The 23,326-nt window shown below is 35.3% G+C and overlaps 1 protein-coding gene across 6 annotated transcripts in view; it reads left to right on the plus strand.

Annotated features, from left to right (window-relative positions):
* Nucleotides 1-23,326, plus strand: part of FNDC3A (fibronectin type III domain containing 3A) — a 180,659-nt gene that overhangs the window by 105,313 nt on the left and 52,020 nt on the right. For all 6 annotated transcript variants that reach the window (XM_032314193.1, XM_032314190.1, XM_032314192.1 and 3 more), the window contains 4 exons: nucleotides 5,244-5,481; nucleotides 9,586-9,855; nucleotides 11,418-11,476; nucleotides 20,264-20,421. In XM_032314193.1, the coding sequence (XP_032170084.1) occupies nucleotides 5,244-5,481; nucleotides 9,586-9,855; nucleotides 11,418-11,476; nucleotides 20,264-20,421 (725 nt within the window). The remainder of the gene's footprint in view (nucleotides 1-5,243; nucleotides 5,482-9,585; nucleotides 9,856-11,417; nucleotides 11,477-20,263; nucleotides 20,422-23,326) is intronic.

Consider the following 23,326-nt stretch of genomic DNA (forward strand, 5'->3'; position numbering starts at 1 on the left):
GGGGGGGATTGGTGATGAGCTTGGTGGTGGGTATTAAGGAGAGCACATATTGCATGGAGCACTGGATATGGTACATTAAACAATGAATCTTGGAACACTGAAAAAATAAAATTAATTTTTTTTTAAAGACACTAGAGAATCAGGTACCTCTGGATAGACATGGAATTAAGGCCAAAGTGCAAGAGTTCAAATATTAGCTCTCCGTTTACTGCTTATGTGACCTTAGCAAGTTACTTAACATCTGCATGCCTCAGTTTCCCCATCTGAAAAATGGAGATAATAATGCTCCCTATTTGTAATATTGTTATGAGGATTAAAAAGTTAATACATGTCCCTTTAGGAACTTAAGAGTTAAGTTGTAGGGTAAGACCTATGCATTTTTACTACAGTGTTATGAATACCTAACAAGTGATACAGAATAAATGTAATAGAAGTGATAGGAAGGAGAGGTCATTAAGATTGTGGTGCCCAGGATAGGGTTCATGGAAAGCAATCAAAAGAAACCTTCCACAGACCCTTAGCCCCAGAATCTCTACCAGCATCTGGGGTTATGTGCTTTGCCATCTCATGTCAACTCACCACTCTTACTTTTCATCTAGAATGGAGACAGACTTTCCTGCTTCTCTCTAGACCCAGTACCCCAGTAGACTAGAGTCTTGGATCCCATTCCCTTTCGCCTGCATTTTTCTCTCTGTCTTCTACATCATCAATTTCTTACTGTCTGATGGGTTGCTCTCATTCTATCAGCATTGTCATTGTTCTCACAAAAAAACAACACATTTTTTAGTTTCTTTACTCCACTGCTACCAGCCACCACCTTAGTTCCATATTCCCCTCTGCAGGAATACTTGCCTAAATTGGGCTTTTAGCTCTCTATTTCTGCTCCCCACTTTCCTCTCTAAACCCACTTCAGTTAGGGTTTGCCCCTATGATTACACCAAAACTGTTCTCATCAAAGTCACAGTAACTTCCACATTGCTAAATCCAGTGGTCAGTTCTTCATCTTCATCTTATTTGACCTTTCAGCAGTATTTGACAAAAGTGATCCTTCTTCCTTGATACACTTTACTGAACTTCCAGACTCCACACTCTTCTTAGTCTTCCTACTTTACTTGGTTGTCCTTTTCCAATCTTTTCAGAACTTCAGGCTAGTATATCTAACTGCCTACTCAACGTTTCCACTTAAATGTCTTACAGACTTAACTAAATTCACATGTCTAAAACCTAAAACTTCAGGTCTTTCCCCCTGAAATAACTTTATTCTGCCTTCACAGCCTTCACAGCCTTCCCCCTTCACAGTTGATAGAACACCATCCTTCCATAACTACTTCTTCTAACTTCTCCAGGGGCATTATCAGCTAATCTTGTTCTACCTTTAAATATATGGAGAATGTGAACCTTTTTTTATCACCCTGGTCCAAGCCACCACTATTTCTTGCGGAGATACTACAGTAACTTTCTGGTTTTTCTGTTGTTGTTGTTCCCTTGTCCTACAATCTGTTCTCAACTCAGCAACCAAAGTAATCCTATTAAGTATAAGGTTATGTCAGGATTTCTCAACCTCAGCACTACAGACATTTTAGGCCCAGTAATTTTTGTTGTAAGAAATTGTCCTCTGTGTTGTAGGTAACTAGCAGCTTCCCTGACCTCTCTACCCAGTAGATGTTGGTAATACCCACTCCCAGTTGTGACAACCAAAAATGTCCCTAGGTACTGCCAAATGTCTGATAGGCCCCTGGCTGGGCACCAGTGACATAACTTTTCTGCCCAAAACTCTTTGGTGGTTCCTCCTTTCACTGATGTAAATGCTGAAGTTTAGGTGCTTATTAACTTTCACTGATGTAAATGCTGAAGTTTAGGTGCTTATTGATAGCTCATATGGTCCTTCCTAATCTGCCACTCCCTTTATCTCTTTGACCTTACCTGCTTCTACCTACCCTTCTTCCTTATGCTGAACCAGGCACATTGGCTTCCTTCTAAAACTACTTTTATTTGTTAGGGACTTTGTTCTGTTTTCTCTGCCCAGAACACTCTTCCAGATTTTTACATGAATAATTCATTCAGTTACTTAAGTCTGCTCAAATTTCATTTTGCCAATAAGGCCTATCCTGGTCACTCTGTTTTACACTGCAACCTGTCACACTCCCACAATGCTTCTGATCCCTCTCACCTGTTGTTGTTTTTTTTCCCCATACTTATCTGCTGGCAACATGCTAAATAATTGACTCTTCTTTTTGTATTCACTGCCTCTATAGTAAGTGTGCCCCACAAAGACATCACTAACATTTTTTCTCACCTAGATTACCAATGTTTTTGTCTTTTTTTAAATGAGCGGAGAAGGTAAAGTTAGAACTAGATATGGAAGGATAGATGGTATTTGCATAGTTGTATATTAAGGGGAGGCAAAATGAAAAGAAAGATGTCATAAACAGAAGTCCAAGATATGGAAATGTATAGGTTTGTATGAAGACAGGTCTTTAGTATACCAGCCTGGCTGGAGTTAAGGGCTCAGAATTTGGTAAAGGAAAAAAATACATTTAAGAAGATAGGTTGGAACAAGACTGAAGGCCAGGTCAGAGAATATGGACTACAATCTTATCAGAAATGGGAGTCATTTAAGATTAGTGAGCTGGAGAGTTGATATAGACGAAAGTAGTATATTGTGTCAGACACTGTAGTTTGGCTTGCTAAAAATCCATTCCAGACTCCTCCTAATGTCCCCTCTGTGGGTTAAAGGCTGAAAATCTGTAGTTTCCAGACTTTCTCCAGCTAGGGCTCCATATATTTCATTTCTGCCAATTACATGTATTTGTCTGAGGCTTGAATTCAGAACTGAATTAAATGGGAAGAAAGGCAGAACATGAGGCATTTATTTTGCTGGAAGCAAGAATTATACATTATAGCTCTAGAGCTAGTATATAAAAAACTGAATTCATTTGGTCTTCTAGTATAGACAGTTCGTCTCATACTCCCAAGAGGTAAGGATAGTTTAATGGGGTGTTTAATAGTAATTATAGTCTTTCTAAAGCAATAATCATTGATTTGTAATTTAGGCTTATTCGTTCCTAAATAAGTGTGTTTTCTAATATAACTACCAAGCATGTATATGTTTATATACAAAACTTGCTATTCCATTTTTTTAAGTTTATTTATTTATGTAATCGCTATCCCCAATATGGGGCTTGAACGCACAACTGCGAGATCAAGAGTTGCATGTTTTTCCAGCTGAGCCAGGTGGGCACCCCCAAATTTTGCTGTTTTTAAGAATAGTAAAACTTGTTCTTCCTGAATATAGCAGGATTTGCCTCTAAGTTAGCACTTTATATTTTAATAGTTTTCCTTTTTCCTTAAGAGAAAGGTATTATTAGTCATTTATTATACCTGGAGAGTAATCTTTTAAGTCTTAAAGTTTAAGGGCCCTATTTTAATAGAGGGATTCCTAATTTTGAGATAAACTCCTATATCCTATTGGGCTTTCCTGTATGTCCTGGCAGCTCCGGTGAGATTGAAAGGGTATAAATCTATCATTTTGAGAATTCCTTTTCTTGGTACGCCTAGGTGGCTCAGTCTGTTAAGTGGCTGCCTTTGGCTCAGGTCATGATCCCAGTGTCGTGGGATCAAGTCCCACATTGGACTCCTTGCTTGGCAGGGAGCCTGCTTCTCCCTCTGCCTCTGCCTGCCACTTTGCCTGCCTATGCGCACACTCTCTCGCTCTCTCTTTGACAAACAAATAAAAATAAAATCTTAAAAAAAAAATCCTTTTCTGCAGTGTAACCCCTATTTAAAAATATATAATATCTAGGATTCAGTTCAGGGCTAGAATAACGGTTAGGTTTAGGGACCGTGTGAGGGTATGTGCCTATTACCCTGCAGTTCAGAGACCTCTCCAGAGGGTTAATTTTAGGGTTAGGGTTAGGGGTTAGGGTTAAGCACATACCCTCACACGGTCCCTAACCCTAACTATTATTCTGTCTCAAACTGAACCCTAATCCTAGATCTGAGAGACAAAAAGATTTTATATATGTATACAATGGAATATTACTCAACCATAAAAATGAATGAAATCTTGCCATTTGCAATGATGTGGATGGAGCTGGAGTATTATACTGAGTGAAATAAGGGAAAGACAAATGCTATATGCCTTCACTCATACGTGGAATTAAACAAATGAGCTAATAGAAAAAAGGAACAGAGAGGCCAACCAAGAATTATCTCAGATCATTATGGAGAACACACTGATGGTTACCATAGGGGAGCTGGGTAAGGGGGATGGGTTAAACAAGCAGTGGGGTTAGGAGTACATGTGTTGTAGTGAGCATTGGATGTTGTATGGAAGTGTTGAAACACTATTATTTTACACCAGAATATAATATTACACTGTATGTTAACCAACTGGAATTAAAATAAAAACTTTTTAAAAATGTGTAATTTCTAAAATTGAAAGCCACAGATACTTAACTGGGAATTAATATATTAGGTGTTCGTCTCCCTTGAAAAGATCTTTAGCTGTTAAAATTGTCCTGGTAATGTTTGCAAGAATTTTGTTCCTAAATGCAGTATATGGTTGATCTTAGAAATCTGGATCCAGTTTTTTCCCCATTTCTACTTCACAGTTTGTGTTCTTTCTATAGCTTATATCCCCCAACCCCCATCCATAGTTGGGGAAGCAAATTAATTCCTGACCCTATTGTATGTGTGTGTGTGTGTGTGTGTATAAGATTTTATTTATTTATTTGAGAGACAGCGAGAGCATGAGTGCAGAAGCAGGGCAAGGGGCAGAGAGAGGGGAGAAGCAGACTCCCCACTGAGCAGGGAGCCAGACATATTGCAGGGCTCAATCTCAGGACTCTTGAGAATATGACTTGAGCCCAAGGCAGCTGCTTAACTGACTGAGCCACCCAGGCGCCCCCCCATTGTGTCAAAACCAAAAATTCCTTTGAATCTCCCTTCGTTTTTAATGCATCAGTAAATGCACATAACACAAAAGTAAATATCTAATATCGTAGCTCATTGTTTTTATTATTATTTAGCTAATCTCATCATTGATTTAAGATTTATATTGCATTGTATAAGAAAAACTACTTCATGTTCAGTATGTATGTTATGTATATGTACTTAGTGTATTTAATCATATTCTGTAAAATTTCTTAATTTAACTTCTAATGGTATAAAAATTCTTACTCTAACCTATATCAAAAGATTGCTTACATCTTATGGAAGAAATGTTTAATGTTTATTTGTAGGTTATTGAAGACAATGGTGTTCGAAGAGTTGTTGTGGTTCCTCAGGCACCAGAGTTTCATCCGGGTAGTCACACAGTCATACACCGTTCCCCACATCCTCCTCTGCCTGGTTTCATTCCTGTCCCAACCATGATGCCCCCTCCACCACGCCATATGTACTCACCAGTGACTGGAGCTGGAGACATGGCAACACAGTATTTGCCACAGTATCAATCTTCACAAGTATATGGAGATGTAGGTAAGACATCTAAAAATATTCCTGTCTTGTGGAGTTAGTTCCTCTTTACTTGGATATACAATAAATGCTTTCCTCCTATTATATAAAAGAAAAGACCAAACAGTAACAATACCACAATCATGTTCTCTGACCCAAGCACTATGTTAAGTATTTCATCCTCATGATTACCCCTCAAAGCAAAAAAGTAAACAAAATCAAAGAGGAAAAATAACTTATATCGTGCAGCAATATTTAGTGGGGACATGTTCAGACAAGAACTTTTCTTCTCTCTTCTGCCAACTAGACTCAGGAAACTTTTCAGCCAGGAACAGTCATACTGTTGTTAAATATTTAAGGTTGTGATGCCACTTACCAAAGTTGCTGGGTTCTATAAAGGACTGGGGAGAGATGTGGGGGAGGAAACAAGACCTAACCAAGGACCCCAGGGAGTTAATAAATTGCTGGGAAGAATAGACAACCACACATACACCAAATCATTATCTTATTCTTGCCTATGTATTTAAATACCATCTGTATACTGACAGGTCTCACATTTGTGTCTCCAGCCACAACCTCACCTCTGAGCCTCAGATTTAAGTTTCTGACTTCTTAATAACCACTGAAATGCCTCATGCGTATCAGTTACATTGTTTATAAAACATAAATCTCAATTATGTAGCCTGCTTTTCTGTCATCTTCATCTTGATACATGGTAGAACTGTCTACTCAGTTTGCTCAAGTGAAAACCACATGATCAAATTTATTCTTCCTTCTTTAACCCCCACATCAGCTGGTATCAGTTTTATTTTCAGACGTTTCCAAATTTTATCTACTTTTTTCCACTGCTACTCAAATCTTGTCCACTCTTAGCTCTTGTCAGGATAACTGCAGCAGCAGCTGCCTTCCAGTTGGTTTTCTGCTGTCATTCTTGCTCCCAGCCATCCAGGCTTAGCCTGAGTAATTATTTTAAATATAAGTCAAACCATTCTCATATTTAAAATATTTCAGTAACTTCTCATTACATTTAGAATAAAATCCTGAACCTTCTACTAGACCAGGATTTTTCCATGTCTATACTCTTAATATTTGAGAATGGGTAAGTGTGTGTTTCACAGTATAAAACTGTGCATTGTAGGATATTCAGGAGAAGCCATGCCCTACCAGATGCCAATAGCATACAACTCCTACCCCCCCATCCTCAACCAGTTGTGACAACTAAAAATATCTCCAGATATTGCCAAATGACCATGGGGGCCAAAATTGACCTTGCTTACAATGTACTGGCCTTCACAAAGCCATCCCCTGTGGCCTCTGACTGCTTTGTCCCACTTGTCCCACCCCACCCCCTTCAGTTTTTCAAAACCTCCAAGTTCTTTTTGCCTCAGTGCCCTGCACATGATGTTCTCTCTGCCAGGAATACTCTTTTCCTCTTCTGTGGAAGGCTCCTTTTTTTTTCCCTTTTGATTTCAGCTTTCAGAGAGATCCTTTGTGACCTTACCTTATCAGTCTCTCACACTGAAACCTGTTTCTTTCACAGAACTTAACACAATTTGATTTTTTTTTTAATTCATATGTCTTTCTCCCTTATTTGACTATGCATCTCCTGACAACTAAATGTCTTACCCATCACTCTCTCTTAGCAGTACCTATCATTAATGTTTAGTAAACTTACAGAATAACTCTAAAACAGAATTTTAATTCTACAGCACAGCCTATAAGTAATAAATATATATTATGTCATATATCATATATATTTTTCAAACTTCTCTTGTCCAAGTAACACACTGATTCTGTAGGTCTGGGTTTTGCATCTCTGACGCATTCCCAGGTGAGGCTCATTGAAGTGGTCCAGTGAAAACTTGAGTAGCAAGAGTTTATATTACAGTCTCATCCTTCTATTTTCTTTACTGTTAATTATGACTTATTTTTAAAAAGGTATTTGAGAAAATTATTTTAAAAAGCTAGATGTTATAACTGTTGCTATTTCATGTTGTTAAAATCCTTGTTATTCAGAAGGAGATATTAGAATACTTGGATATGATTCACAGTGTTGTGAAGGAAAGTGAAAAATACAAATCCACAGGGGTACAAATCTAAAAACTAGCTATCCAGTGATGAAAGACAGGAGTCCTACTGTGTGTGAGTTTATAAGCCAAAGTGTCTACAACTAGATCCTAATAATGATAGTTTTATAACTAGTAGCAGCCTTCATGAAGAGGAGATTCTGGCTCTTTCATATAAATATATGCACAATATATATATTTATATATTTTATAATATATTTATATATTTAATATAAATGTTCATACAATATGTTGGCTTTTATATCTAGCTTTTTTTCTCTTGGGCTATTTTTTTAAGGCTTTGTTCAAAAGTTTAGCATAATCAGTACTCCATTCCTCTGTATGGCTGAAAATATTACGTTATAGGGATATAATTTTGTTTATCCATGTATTAATTGATGGACATTTGAGTTGTTTCTACCTTTTATCCATTATGAAAAAATGAATAATGATGCTTTGACAGTTGTATACAAGTTTTTATGTAGATATGTTTTCACTTCTCCTGAGAGATTCCTAAAAGTAGAATTGCTGGCTTGTATAGTAATTCTATGTTTAACTTATTGAAAAGGCATAAAAACCGTTTTCCCTAGTGACTGCACCATTTTACATTCCCACAAGCAGTATGTGAGGGTTCTAAATTCTCCATATCCTTGCTAAAACTTGTTACTGTCTTTGGATTCTAATCATTCTGGAGAATGTGAACTTGTGTCTCATTGTGGTTTTGATTTGCTTATTTCTCATTACTGATGTTGAACACCTTTTCATTAGCTTTATTAGCTATTTGTGTATCTTCTTTGGAGAGATGTCTATTCAGATCCTGCACCCATTTTTTTAGTTGGGTTATTTGCCTTTTTATTGTTAAGTTGTAAGAGTTTTGATAAAATATGGATTCAAGTCCCTTAGCAGATATTTGATATACAGATATTTTCTCTTACATTGTCTTTTTACTTTCTCAATGGTATCCTTTAATGCAGAAAAGAAAAATTTTGGTGAAATCTGATTTTTCTGGGATAGCTTATGCTTTTGGTCCTAAGAAACTATTACCTCAACCAAAGCCATATAAATTGGCACCTATGTTTTCTTCTATGAACTTAATAGTCTTAACCTCCTACATTTAGGTCTTTGATTTATCTTAATTTTTGTATATGGTGTGAGGTAGGTGTCCAGACTCATTCTTCTGTATGTAGATACTCAAATTCCTGTGTTTTTTATTCTAGTATTATTGTACATATCCTTCTAGTACTATTTCAAAAATACTGTATTCGTTTTCTTAAAACACTAATAAGTTAAAACTTTATTGAGATTTTTGAGCCTTTTTAAAAAATATTTTTCTCATTTCAAATTTTAAATTTAAAATAAAAATAAATTCTGGGACAGGTAACGGTATTTATGAAGTATATTGATTTTATTATAGTGCTGTGTGACTCTTTCTATAATAAATACATTCTTCTAAATCACAACCTTGAGTTTTTGATATCCAGAGATGCAGTGTTTTGTACCTAGACTCTGTTCTTAGTAAACAATCCTACTTATTTCTTTTTATTAACTCCTATAACTATTTTTCAGTGATGATTCAGTTTGGCTTTTGTGGGCTGTTTTGTTTTGTTTTGTTTTGTTGAGTCATAAGAGAATTTAGGCAGGAGGTGGTTTTCTGTTTGCCTCCTTTTTATGTTTGAAGTTGAAAGAGATACTAAAAGTGATGATTACAAAAGAGTAAGAGAAAAAGAACTGTGCACAGTTCATTTCAGTTCTTAACACAATTATGATTATTATAACTTAATGATGTTGTAATCAGTTGCTTCTGTGGAGGTTAAGAGTTAATTGGAAAAAGATGAAGAAAAGCAATGTCTCTGTAAATGTATTTGATATATATAATTATAATCAAAAAATTTGGTTCTCTCAGTAGATGGAGAAACAGAAATAGCTTTGTTTTGCAGAATTATTCTTTGAAATATTTTATAATAGTTTTATGCAATATAATAGATTTATTTCCCATTCCTTTCTTTTGTCATAAATGTATTTGGAGTAAATAATGTTTTAAAATGTTTTTATTTCTTCCTAGATGCTCACTCTACACATGGAAGATCCAACTTTAGAGATGAAAGATCTAGTAAAACATATGAACGTTTGCAGAAAAAATTAAAGGATCGCCAAGGAACACAGAAAGATAAAATGAGCAGTCCACCATCTTCGCCCCAGAAATGCCCTTCTCCCATAAATGAACATAACGGGCTTACAAAAGGGCAGAATGCTAGTGGTATAAACGTAGGATCAGCAAAGAATAAGTCAGGAAAAGGGAAAGGTGGTGCACAAATTGATACAGAAGTAGAAGGTAACTATTTAAAATACTCATCTATTCCTGTTGGTACTTTTCATCATTATTTAATCAACTAAAAGTATATTCTTTCAATTATTTCATCAGGCTCCAGATAAACTATCTTTAACAACCCTTCCTAAATGTGAGAAGTTTTAGAACCTAAATTGTTACTGGGGCACTTCTTTTTACAATTTGTGAAAGCTCAATTAGTAATTTCACCTAAATGGCAAATTTTACTACCTAAGAGAAATTCGTTCAAAGAAAAACCCTGGTAAAGTTCATCCAGATTCATTTTCCTCTTTTTCTGGTCCCTTTGACATGGCTCTGCTGGTTTTTTTCAAAACTCTTTATTTCTGCTAACTTCTTTATTTATAAAGTCCCTGAGAGCAACTCATTATGTCATTCATTAATTGATCTATATACTCTATAGGAATGAGTATTCTTCATTGCTTTTGTCAGAAGTTCTTTTTTCTTAAAATCCCCTTATTTCCCTGGACCTTTCCCCTAACCTGTGACTTCTGCCATATGAACTCTGAGCACTACTTCCTTTTCTTTATAATTTCCATTCCCCACCAATATATTTTTTTGCTTTAATAGCTTCATGGTTAGTACATTAACATTTATATTAAAGATTTTATTTTTATTGACAGAGAATTTGAGAGAGCACAAGCAATGGGAGCAGAGGAGGAGTGAGAAGCAGACACCCCGCTGAGCAGGGAGCTAGATGCGGGACTCAATCGCAGGACCCTGGGATCATTACCTGAGTCAAAGGCAGACACTTAACCATCTGAGCCACCCAGGCGCCCATTAACCTTTATATTAACAAAAATGTTCTCCCATATTTTTGAGACCTTCTGATGAATCTTTTTCAGTACTGATATTTTACAGGAGTTAAGATAAAGTTACAGATTTATCAGTTTGAATATAAGCTATAGTCAAGTCAATTACATTCTTATTTTGGGAACCACAGTTAAGACCTGCCAAGACACAAATACTTGGGTGTTTGGGTGGCTCAGTCAGCTGAGCGTCCAACTCTTGGTTTTAGCTCAAGTCATGACCTTGGGGTCATGGGATCAAGCCCCATGTCAGGCTCCACACTCAGCGAGGAGTCTGCTGAAGATTCGCTCTATCTGCCTCTTAAACCCTACCCCATGTGTTCACTCCCTCTCTCTCAAATAAATAAATAAATCTTTTTTTTAAAAAGGTAGGGGGAGGGAAGAAAGAAATACTCATTTAACTTGTTAACTGTTAAGAGGTAGGAGATTGGGGAATGAGAATTCTGGAGAGTATTTTTTACAGCTATGAATAAAAATATACTTTGTATAAGAAAAATTTAGTGACTGGTTCAGATTTATATAGTGGCATTATAATTAGGGATCACAGTTAAAGTGGAAATAGAAACTAAAGCAGAAGAATCTTAAAGAACTACAAACTGCTGAATATGAACTAAAGTAAAAATTAGGAAATAAAAATCTCAGTTTACCAACATAGTTTCAGAAGACATATTGTGGAAAGAGAGGGATGATTATATTTAAGTTCATTTTTTAAATAATCTTTTTATTCTTTCTCTTTTTTAGAAAAAGATGAAGAAACTAAAGCTTTTGAAGCACTTCTTTCCAACATTGTCAAGCCAGTGGTAAGTATTGCATGTATTTTCTTAACATTTATATTAAGTATTATTCGCGTAGGGTTTTGGTGTATTCTAGTTCAGGCCTTGCTTAAAACTTAATTATATCAGGGGCACCAGACTGGCTCAGTCGGAAGAACACATGACTTTTAATCTTGTGGTCGTAAATTCAAGCCCCACCTGAGTGTAGAGATTACTTAAATAAAAAAAAGAAAAGAAAAGAAAAACTGTAAAAATATGATACTGATAACGGATCAATGTAGATCTGACATAAGAAAGAATTGTTAGTGAAACAAAATATTCAGTCAGTTCATTTTTTAAACTAGGATTTAATGTATGCTGAATGGCCTTGAAAATCATTGGAACAAAGATGTAATAAATAGTGTGGGTACAACTAATTATCAGTTTTTTAAAAATCATCTACACGATTTCCATAAAAAATATATTCAGTTAACTCCAGATGCAAAAAAAGTTACTATAGAAGAGGTTTGTATTTCCCAACCCTTTGTAAGTGTACATGTAATAGAAGAAATAAAATCAGCAGAAGGCAGGCAGCAAACCTGGCTACATAAAATTTTCTGCTTATTTTTTAAATAACCTAAGTAAAGGCTAAGATCTTAATAGGAAAAATACTTGCATCAGATTTGACAAAAAATTAATTTCCTTAATAGGAAAAATACTTGCATCAGATTTGACAAAAAATTAATTTCAAGAACTCATACAAATTGAACTTTTTTAAACCCATTAAGACCCCAAAGTGTTTTTTTACTAGTAATCAAAATTAAACTTCTCTGAAACCATGAGGTCTCATGTCTTCATTGCTTTTGTCAGAAGTTCTTTTTTCTTAAAATTTCTTATTTCCCTGGACCTTTCCCCTAACCTGTGACTTCTGCCATATGAACTCTGTCCCCATATGAACAAAAATGTTTTTTGCAGCACAAATATTAATAAAAATAAAACAAAGAATTCATAAATTGGGATATTTTTACAGACAGAATATTTTAATCATTTAAAAATGTGATTTTGGGGGCACCTGGGTGGCTCAGTTGGTTAAGCAACCACCTTCGGCTCAGGTCACAGTCCCGGAGTCTTGTGATCGAGTCCTGCATCAGTCTCCCAGCTCCATGGAGAGTCTGCTTCTCCCTCTGACCTTCTCGCCTCTCATGCTCTCTCTCACTGTCCCTCTCTCTCAAATAAATAAATAAAAATCTTTAAAAAAAAAATGTGATTTTTGAAGACCAAAAACATTCAAAGATGCTATTGTAGGAAACAGTGCTATTGATCAAATTATTTAGATAACCATGATTACAGTCTTATAAAGGAAAGACTTTAGAAAAAGGAAAAAAACTAGAAGGAAAAACCAAAATGTCGCAGTTACTCAGATGGGTCATCTTTCTTTCTCTGCTTTAGGAGCTATAACTTCATTCCATTTTAAAAGTAAGCTAATAGATGTGCCAGTAATTAAGATTAAATTTTTATTTTATTAGTTATGTGTGAACTCCTTTATGGTGAAATATGTAAGTAATACACAAATATAGGGAGTAGAAATAAATTCCGGTTACCCACTCCTCTGAGTTAGTCCTAACAGTTTGGGTTTCCAGTTTCACTTTATTTGTATGTGTTCGTCCATCAGAATATATTTTTTCTATTGTCTTTTTATGAAAAAGGGATCATACTGTACCCTTTTGTTCTGTGGCAGGCTTTTTTCTTTGTGCTGTGCCTTAGCAATCTGTGTCATCATATTACTCTTTCAAGAGCTGCATAGTTGTTCATTCAGTCAGTCACAGTATTGCCATAATGACAACCAATCAAAATACTTATTGAGATCCTATTATATATCAATAAATAAAAAGCAAATATAAAACCAAATCAGATGTGATAGTAAAAAGAGCTTTTACAGAAATAGGGTAATGTGATGCATTACTGAGGAGAGGGGAATTACATTAAATATAGCAATCAGGAGAACCTTCTCTGAGCCTCTGAAGAGTTAGAAAAGTTGAAAACGTTGGAAGGAATGGAAGAGGGAAAGCATGAATAATCCTGGCAAGTTTGCCAGATAGACCCAATAGACTATGTTTATTGGAACATAGTGCAGTGGAGGAAGGAGAAGTACAAGATACAGTGGAAGCAGATGACTGGGCTTTCTCGGGCAGGATAAGCCCATTTATTAAACATTGATAAAAATATTTCTTGATTTACAAAACAAAACCTTCTATCTCTTCCCTGCCAAAAAAAAAAAAAAAAAACAACCATGGTAAAATATCTTGTGCTAAGTTACAAAAAAAAATACTTTGCTTTATTCTTGTATGGAAACAGAAAAGTTGTTGTTACTCTCTTACTACCCTCTCCGCAAACGCTTATCTTTTAATTTTATACCATGTTAGGAAATTGAAATAAGCCAGTCACTTACCTAATAAGTACTTATCTAATAAGTATTATGGTCCTACTTTTTCGGACAACACTAAATAGATTTGGATGCTTTAGTTTTCTTCCGTTCTAATCTGAGGTCTCTGAAAAAATTAATCTTATACATGTAAATTAATGTAAACCTACACAGAATTATTTCATAATAATAGCTAATACAAGTTTACTTAGTGTCAGACTGTTCAGGGTACTTTGAAAACATGCATTATTTAATTTCTAGAACAACCTTTTGTGTACTCTTTTCCCTATCTTACAGATGAGTAAACTGAAGCAAGTGCAGGTTTTTTTTTTTTTTTTTTTTTTTTTCGGTTTTTTTTTTTAAGATTTTATTATTCACTTGACAGACAGATCACAAGTAGGCAGAGAGGCAGGCAGAAAGAGAGGAGGAAGCAGGCTCCCCACCGAGCAGAGAGCCCTATGTGGGGCTCGATCCCAGGACCCTGGGATCATGACCTGATCCGAAGGCAGAGGCCCAACCCACTGAGCCACCCAGGCGCCCCAAGAGCAGGTTTGATAAGAAATTCAGTCAATAGCTTTCCAAAATCTATGTCTATCCAAATGTATATCACTAGATTAATAAAAAGAATTTTCAAGCCTTAATAGAATTGGTATTTGAATGAAATAATCGTTAATACTAGCAGCATTTACTTGTTACACTCTATAATATCAAAAGCATTATTTTTCAGGCCATGAATCTTAAAACAGTTCTTTGAAAGAATTTCTTGGCCAGTATTATAAGGAAGACGTAATTTTGTAAAATAAGTCCTGTGTCATAGTAAAAAGTCATGTTGTTGGTTTTGTTTTGCTTTTTTTTTGTTCATTTTGTTTTTATCTTTACTAAATTACTTGTGATCTGTGAAGTATAGGTTAGGGGTGTGTGTGCGCAAGCACGCACTTGTGTGTGTGTATATCTGTGTGTGTGTTTGTGTGTGTGTGTGTGTGTGTGTGTGTGTGTGTGTGTATGTAGTTGTTTTTGCATGCTCTTGTTCATTAGAGCACCAAACTAAATGTATCACTTACTCTGTAAATATTTGACCACTATTAAAATGCCATATGCTGTGCTGAAAGCTGGAAATAGATAGGCATGGCCCCTGCTTTCAGAACTTTGTTTAGTAGATTAGGTCATGCAATAAATGTAAGATTATATCTGTGGAGTGCCAGAACAGAGATAGAGTGCTATAAGAATATATAATAATAGGGGGACTAGGCCTTGACAGGATGTTAAAAGAAATTTCACTAAGGAAGGATGATGAACTGAAATTTATTTTTTATAAGATTATTTATTTATTTGACAGAGAGAGAGCGAAAGTAAACAAGGGAACACAAGCAGGGAGAGTGGGAGAGGGAGAAGCAGGCTTCCTGCAGAGCAGGGAGCGTGATGTGGGGCTCTATCCCAGAACCCTGGGAACATGACCTGAGCCAAAGGCAGACACTTAACACTAAGCCACCCAGGTGCCCCAGTGAACTGAAATTTAAAGAAAAAGTAGTGGTTGGGCATTGTGGACTGTGAGGGTTAGTGTGGGGACAGTATTGCAGAGACCAACATTTGAAAAGTACTGAACATAACACATTTGAGGAACCAAAAAAAAAAAAAAAAAGGCAAATTTTATTTCTGAAGTAAGCATACAAATAAAGACTCATTTCAGATGATTTCCAAACTGTATTTTCTACCCTCATTATTCACCACTTTATTTAGAACCACATCTCCTAAGGCATCCTAAAAAATGTTCCAAGTTCACGGTCGCCTGGATGGTTCAATTGGTAGAGCATGCAACTCAATCTTGGGGTCGTGAGCTCAAGCCCACATTCATTGGCCATAGAGCTTACTTTAAAAAAAAAAATTGGGGAAAAAAAAGTACCCGAATTTGTAGGTCTTGCTAACAACTAGAACTTTATATAGAAAATCTGTTTCTTAATCTTTTCTAAGTTATTTTCTTCATTGTTTCTCAAAACAAAAAAGGAATTGAATTAAATAGATCCCTTTTGTTCTCTGTTTCCTTTTAGTATATCCATCAGTTATCACATACCTCTCCCCAAGTTTTCCTGATCACAATATCAGTATCACCTTAGATTTCGTCTTTATCTTTAATGCCAAACTGAAATCCAAGCTTTATCAGTTCTTTTACTTCAGATTTCTAGGATCCACTCTTTCCCAGCTTCCCACATACACACATTGGTACTACATCTTTACACAGGAATTCCACTGTAGCTTTATTGAAGTCCGCCTCCCTTTTCTTTACAACCCTTTAATAATCCTTTGAAACCGGCACTAGATAACAGCATTTTTACGCATTGTTCAGATTGCAACATGAAAAAAACCATTACTCTTGTTTTTCAAGACTTGACTGTCTTCCTCTTTCCTTTGTGATCTTCTTAATGGTCCTTTGTGTTTCTCTTTTCCCCTAAATCTGTGGTTCCCATGGGAGTGAAATTACTAGAGTACTTTTCAAAATACACACTCAAACATGTTCTTTGGACACCAGGTTATAAGTATAAACTTAGGGAAACAAATTACTCGTTCCTATAATAATTACCCATTTCTTTTCTACCAAATTATATCCCAAACCAAATCCTTTAAAATTTTATTTAAAGTTCATTTCTCATGAAGTTTTCCACAGCAACCCCAATGTAATTACTCCTTTTTTGCGCCTTAACATTTATGTGCAAGTAATAAAATACCATTTTAATAGACTGAGTTGAGATCAAAACTTTTTCTGTAAAAGCAGATTCCTAGAAAAGTTGAAATTAGCAGTGTGTCTGAATTTTTTTAAGTATATTTTCTAAATTCAACAGTATATCCTGGAAGTCTATTTAGTTAAATGTTAGAAGTGTAGATTAGTTAGAAATTTTGCTGATAGTATTCTACCAATGTTAATTTCTTAGTTTTCACAAAATTACATTATTATGTAAGATACTAATAGAGGAAGCTGGGCAACGGGTATACAAGCCCTCTGTATACTTACTATCGTCCCAACTTTTCTGTAAATTTAGATTTACTCCAAAATGAAAGACTTTTTAAAAATATTATATTTGATTAGTTATGGTAAATAAATCATCTCACTCAGCCACTCACTTTTGTATGTGAGACCTGGGACCCTAAAGGTTTGAGAGTTCAGTATCATCAAGCAAATTAGTGGCAAGTCTTTTGCCTTCCTCCTTAAGTTCCTCTCTACCACCTATACTTTTAAGTCAACTTCAAAAAGTAGACGCCAATTCATGCTTTTGGCTGACCTACCTTCAGAGTATTATTCACTTACTTATTCTCACAGTTTAACAGTTAGGATAATGTCATAAAATCAGATTCCAAGTACAGTATACTTGAAAGTACATACAAATTCAGTGTACTTGAAAGGTTGTACATATATGTATGTTAACAGTAGGTTTCTTTAAAAAAAAAAAAAAAAGCTACAGTAACCTATAGTTAAAGGTTAATAGCCAGATAGACATGGTTAAAACAAAGAATCATTTTAAGCACATTTTAAATGAAACATAGTACTAAGACATTTATAAGGTAGTATGACAGTAAGTAAAATATATTTCTGTGCTTTAACAGAAGCAGAATATATACAGGAATAAAATTTAAATTTATTCAGGCTTTAAGAACTTTGAGAAGGGGAAAATGCCATGCTTGTGTAGAGACTGATTATACTGCCCAATTAAGATAGGGGTCGTCCTCATCCTAGTGGTCGGTGGTTTTATATTTAGAAACACTGGGATAGTCATTAAATATAATTTTTTTAAGATTTTATTTATTTGACAGAGAGAGACAGAGCGAGAGAGGGAACATAAGCAGGGGCAGTGGGAGAGGGTCTGCTCTGCTGAGCAGAGCCTGATGAGGGGCTCAATCCCAGGACCCTGGGTTCATGACCTGAGCTGAAGGCAGACTGAGTCACCCAGGCACCCGTAAATAGAGATAATTTTAAAGCAAGCTTTTACATTAGAGTCTAGGTGTGATCTGATAACTTTTCTTACCAATCTTTAGTTTAATCCTTAGGCTTTTTTTCCTCTTTATTACATTTTTATTGTAAAAGAATACATATGCATAAATTATTCCAGTAATCCAAAATGTACAAAATACTACAAAGACCTTCTGTTTTTTTCTCACAACTCTCCCTGTATCCCACCACACATATCCACAAAATCCCCGAAGGTGAGAATTAGTACATTTGTACAGTATATTTCCAGATACTGGTGTGCATTTTTAAATTTTTTTTAACATAACTGAGATCATAGCATGCATACTGCTTTGTAGCTTCCCTTTTCCCTTATTACATAGCATCAGTATATTAAGGACATGTTTAAATGTCAGCACATAAATATTTTCCTCATTCCTTTTTGAACACCTGCATAGTAATGTGTTAAGAAACTGTGCTCATACTTCCAATTTCTTGCCATTAGTAACAGTGCTGCAATAAATATTCTTAAGTACATGTATTTATGTATGTAAGTTCATAGGCTATTTCCCTGAAAAAAGTTCAGGAATGGAATTATTGAACTATAAGCACATTGTAAATTTTTATATTGGTTCCCAAGTAGCTCTACACAGGGATCTTACCAGTATATACTCTTAACTACATTTAAGAGAGTGCCCATTTCTCCAAACAGTTAAATACAGTGGCTATTACTAGCTCTTTAATCTTCCTAATGTGTTAGTTGAAAGGTTGTACCTTATTTTAATTTACATTTATTTATGAATATAGTTACTCAAAAATAAACTCAAAATCCATTAAAGACCTAAACTTGAAACCTAAAAACCTAAAACTCCTAGAAGAAAACATGGACAGAAATTTCTTTGACATTATTTGTAGAACATTTTTCTGCATCTGTCTCCTTAGGCAAGGGCAGCAAAACAAAATTAAAATGTTGAGACTAGACCAATATGACATAGCTGAAAATTTACACCTCTCAGAATGACTAAAATTAAAAAAGACAGGAAATAACAGGCATTGGCTGGGGTGTGGAGAAAAGGGAGCCCTTGTATACTTTTCGGTGGGAATGCAAATTGGTATGGCCATTATGGAAAACCATATGGAGGTTCCTCAAAAAATCAAGAGAACTACCATATGATGCAGTAATTCCATTACTAGGCATTTATCCAAAGAAAACAAAAACACTAATTCAAAAATATATATGCACTCCTATGTTACAGCATTATTTATAATAGCTAAGATATGGAAGCAGTCCTAGTAGCCATCCACAGATGAATGAGTAAAGATGTGGTATGTATATTACCATATATACAGTAGAATATTACTCAGTCATAAAAAATGAAACGTCACCATTTTCAGCAACATGGATGGACCTAGGTGGTATAATACTAAGTGAAATAAGTCAGAGAAAGACAGACATTGTATGATTTCACTCATATGTGGAGTTTAAGAAACAAAACCAATGAGCAAACAAAGAAGTAAAGAGACCAAATAACAGACTCTGAAATACAGAGAACAAACTGGTGGTTGCCAGGGAGGGTGCGAGTTTGGGGATGATAAAGTAAATAAAGGGGATTAAGAATACACTTAAGGGAGCACCTGGGTGGCTCTTGATTTGAGCATGAAGTCTGCTTAAGATTCTTTCTCTCTCCCTTGGCCCTCCCTCTCTGCTCTCTTTCTTTCTTTCTCTCTTTCTCCCTCTCTCCCTCTCTCCTTCCCTCCCTCTCCCTCTGGCCCCCCTCTGCTCTCTCTCTCTTTCTCCCTCTCTCCTTCCTTCCCTCTCCCTCTCTAAAAAATAATAATAATAATAATAATAATAATAATAATAATGCACATCATGGTGAGCACTTAGAAATGTGTCAGATTGTTGAGTTACTATATTGCACATCTGAAAGGAATATAACACTGTATGTTGATTATACTTCAACCCATTTCTCTAAACCCTTACCTTAACACAATGGAGATGTTACTAGCTTTTTAATCTTCTAATCTGTTGGATGAAAAGTGATACCTTGTTTTAGATTACCATTTATTTTTATGAATGCTTTTCACATCATTTCTTATATTTGTATTTCTTTGATCGGTCCATGACCTTTGCTCATTTTTCTCTGTTCTTTATCTTACTGTAAGACACTTTCTACATTGAGGAAATGAACCTTTTCAATACATTACAAGTGGACTTTTTTCTATTCTTTTTTAACTGTACATGGTGTTTACACTAATAGTTTTGAATGGCCCATAATGGTCTTTAAATTTTTATTGAACCCATCTGCCCTTTGGTAACAGATTATATCTCATCTACAAATGGACAGGTTTCTATTTGTGGGCCATTTTATGAAAGTAGATACAGAAATATTTAATCTTGAAACCTCATTAAATTTTCACTGTTCATTATTCACATTACAGTTGTTTCAAAGAGCTTTTAAATATTATGTTTTTGCAGGCCTCAGACATCCAGGCAAGGACAGTAGTACTTACCTGGTCACCTCCTTCCAGTTTCATTAATGGTGAAACAGATGACACTACTGTACCAGAGCTCTATAGTTACGAAATTCTGGTCTCAAGTACTGGAAAAGACGGGAAATACAAAAGTGTTTATGCGTAAGTACTTGTTATGTTTTACTCCTCCCATTATGTAAGTTAGTGATTTATCATAAAGAGTTTAATACTAATTTTGTTCTGTTTTTCCCTCTCAGTGCTTTTATTTTGAATCTATAAATTGACAAGTGATACTGATTTCAATGTATATAGTCCAAATACCAGCTGATAAACGTCTGTCTCCTACCGCTTGAAATAATGCTTTCATTGGCTACATTCAGCATTAGTATTTTTCAGTAGGCTCCCTTGTAGATATTTCACTATTCGCATATTCCTGAGACATTAATATAAATTGCTGTATGTAGAAGCCCAGAATGGAAATAGGGAACCATTAGATTGTGAACTCATGAAATATAATGCTTCTCTAAAGAGTTGGATTCAGCTGTTAATATGTCAAGCTAATACCCTATTGTAAAATGAATTTAGTACCATTGTTCCTCATTTGTATGTTGGTATGTTAATAATCATATTTTGAAAACCTGTCATAGTTCTCTTTCCTTGGCTGAAAAGTGTCAAAATACACCAAAAGCCTTGGAAAGAGTCAGTGGCTAAAACTTTGACATTTATGACTGACACTTGTAAAATAATTTTTTGTCCTTATTCATATAGAAGTTGCTTATCTAATGAAAAAATAAAGAGTGAAGTTGATTACTAATAATAATTTAAACACTGGGAATATTATAAAGGAAGTGATTAGTCACTTGAATGATCATAATTAACATAGAACACTGGACACATCAACCTTCTTGATATCTTTTCAAAAAATAGCTAATATAAGGAAAAGAGGAAAGTGAAACTGCTCCAGTATTTACTATCTAGTTACATAAGGTTAGAAAAATATCCTGTCTCCTCCTCTATATTGACATTTCCTTGTATTTATTCTATCGTGTATCTTAAAAGAGACAAAGCTACCTACAGGGTAAATAGGGGATAAAGGATCATCAACAGAAGGTTTTTTTTTGTGGTAATGGCTGTTTCTAGTTAGATGGCTGCTTGCTAGGAGGAAGCATTTACCTCCATTTGCAGCCTGATCAAAGAGACAAGAGGGTTATTAGTCACCTTCTTTACACCAATTCAGGTCTCTCTCTGAGGAGGCTACTACAGCTGCCCAATTCTTTCCTCAGTGGGATGTGTTTTCTTATATTTATTGGTTTTGATTTGAGAAATGGTGGGGGGGGGGGAAGGTCCATAAAGTGGAGAGGAAAGAAACTTGGCTAAAGGAAAAGGAACAGAGAACAGTGGTTTTTAAAAAAAAGAAGAAAGTGGACTGGGTTTTTGGCCACATATATAAGTAATAGTTGTAACAAGTGATTATTTTAAGAATATGTGCTATTATATTTAAAAATGTGAAAATGTAGTAGTACCCATGAGTGAAATACTTTACATCAAAATATTCACTTTTTTAATGATATGCTCATTAAACTAATATTTTACATAAGATTCCATTTTATAGTCTAACAAAATGCAGAAGTGACACACCCCTTGTAAAAACTTGGTGCTTTTGATTTCAGTAATATACAGGTTATTTAGCATTTTAATTGTGAAAGATGAATTTTTAAATAACTAAAACTGGTTTCATTTCTTTAATAAGCTAAATACCTTCCCTGACTACACACACACACACACACACACACACACACACACACAAATAATTCTGGCTTATACCATTGATTTGCTTAGGACACCTTTTGTTTTTTGGGGGGGGGGTTGTTGGTTTTTTTTTTAATTTAGTGATTCATCACTTACATACAGCACCCAGTGCTGAACATAAAAGCTTAATACTTAATACTGATCATCCATTTAGCCCATCCCTGCACTTCCCTCCGTCAACCCTCAATTTGTTCTCCACCCTTAAAAGTCTCTTAGAATACTGCTTCTCTCTCTTTCTCTTTTTGCCTTCCCAAATGTTCATCTGTTTCTTAAATTTACATATGAGTGAAATCATATGGTATTTATCTTTCTCTAATTTATTTCACTTAGCATAATACACTCTAGTTCCATCCACGTCATTGCAAATGGTAAGGTTTCATGGCTGAGTAATATGCCTGAGCGTGTATGTATGTGTGTGTGTGTGTGTGTCTGTCTGTCTGTCTGTCTAACATCTTCTTTATCCATCCATCAGTGTATGGACATCTGGGCTTTTTCCATAATTTGGCTCTAGTTGATACTGCTGCCATAAACATTGGGATGCATGTACCCCTTCAAATCAGTATTTTTGTATCCTTTGGTTAAATACCTAGTTGTGCAATTGCTGGGTTATAGGGTTAGTTCTATTTTAACTTTTTGAGGAACCTCCATAGTGTTCTCCAGAGTAGCTGTACCAGTTTGCATTCCCACCAACAGTATAGAGGGTTTCCCTTTCTCCACATCTTCACCGACATCTGTTGTTTCCTGTGTTGTTAATTTTAGCCATTCTGACAGGTGTGAGATGGGGTTATGATTTGTTTCCCTGATGATGAGTAATATTAAGCATCTTTTCATGAAAAGTGTCCATTAGCCATCTAGATGTCTTCGTTGGAAAAGTATATATTCACATCTGCCCATTACTTAACTGGATTATTTGTTTTGGGGATGTTGAGTTTGATAAGCTCTTTATAGATTTTGGATAATAATCCTTCATCAAATATGTCATTTGTAAAATCTTCTCCCATTCCATAGGCTACCTTTTCGTTCTGTTGATTGTTTCCTTCACTATGCAGAAGCTTTTTATCTTGATGAAATCCCAGTAGTTCATGCTTGCTTTTATTTCCCTTGCCTTCAGTGATATGTCTAGTAAGAAATTGCTGTGGCTAAGGTCAGAGGTTGCTGCCTGTTTTCTCCTCTATTCCTATCTCATGTTTAGGTCTTTCATCCATTTCTAATTTTGTGTGTGGCATAAGAAAGTGATCCAGTTTCATTCTTATGCATG

The sequence above is a fragment of the Mustela erminea genome, chromosome 15 (assembly GCF_009829155.1).
Source record: "Mustela erminea isolate mMusErm1 chromosome 15, mMusErm1.Pri, whole genome shotgun sequence".
NCBI lineage: Eukaryota > Metazoa > Chordata > Mammalia > Carnivora > Mustelidae > Mustela > Mustela erminea.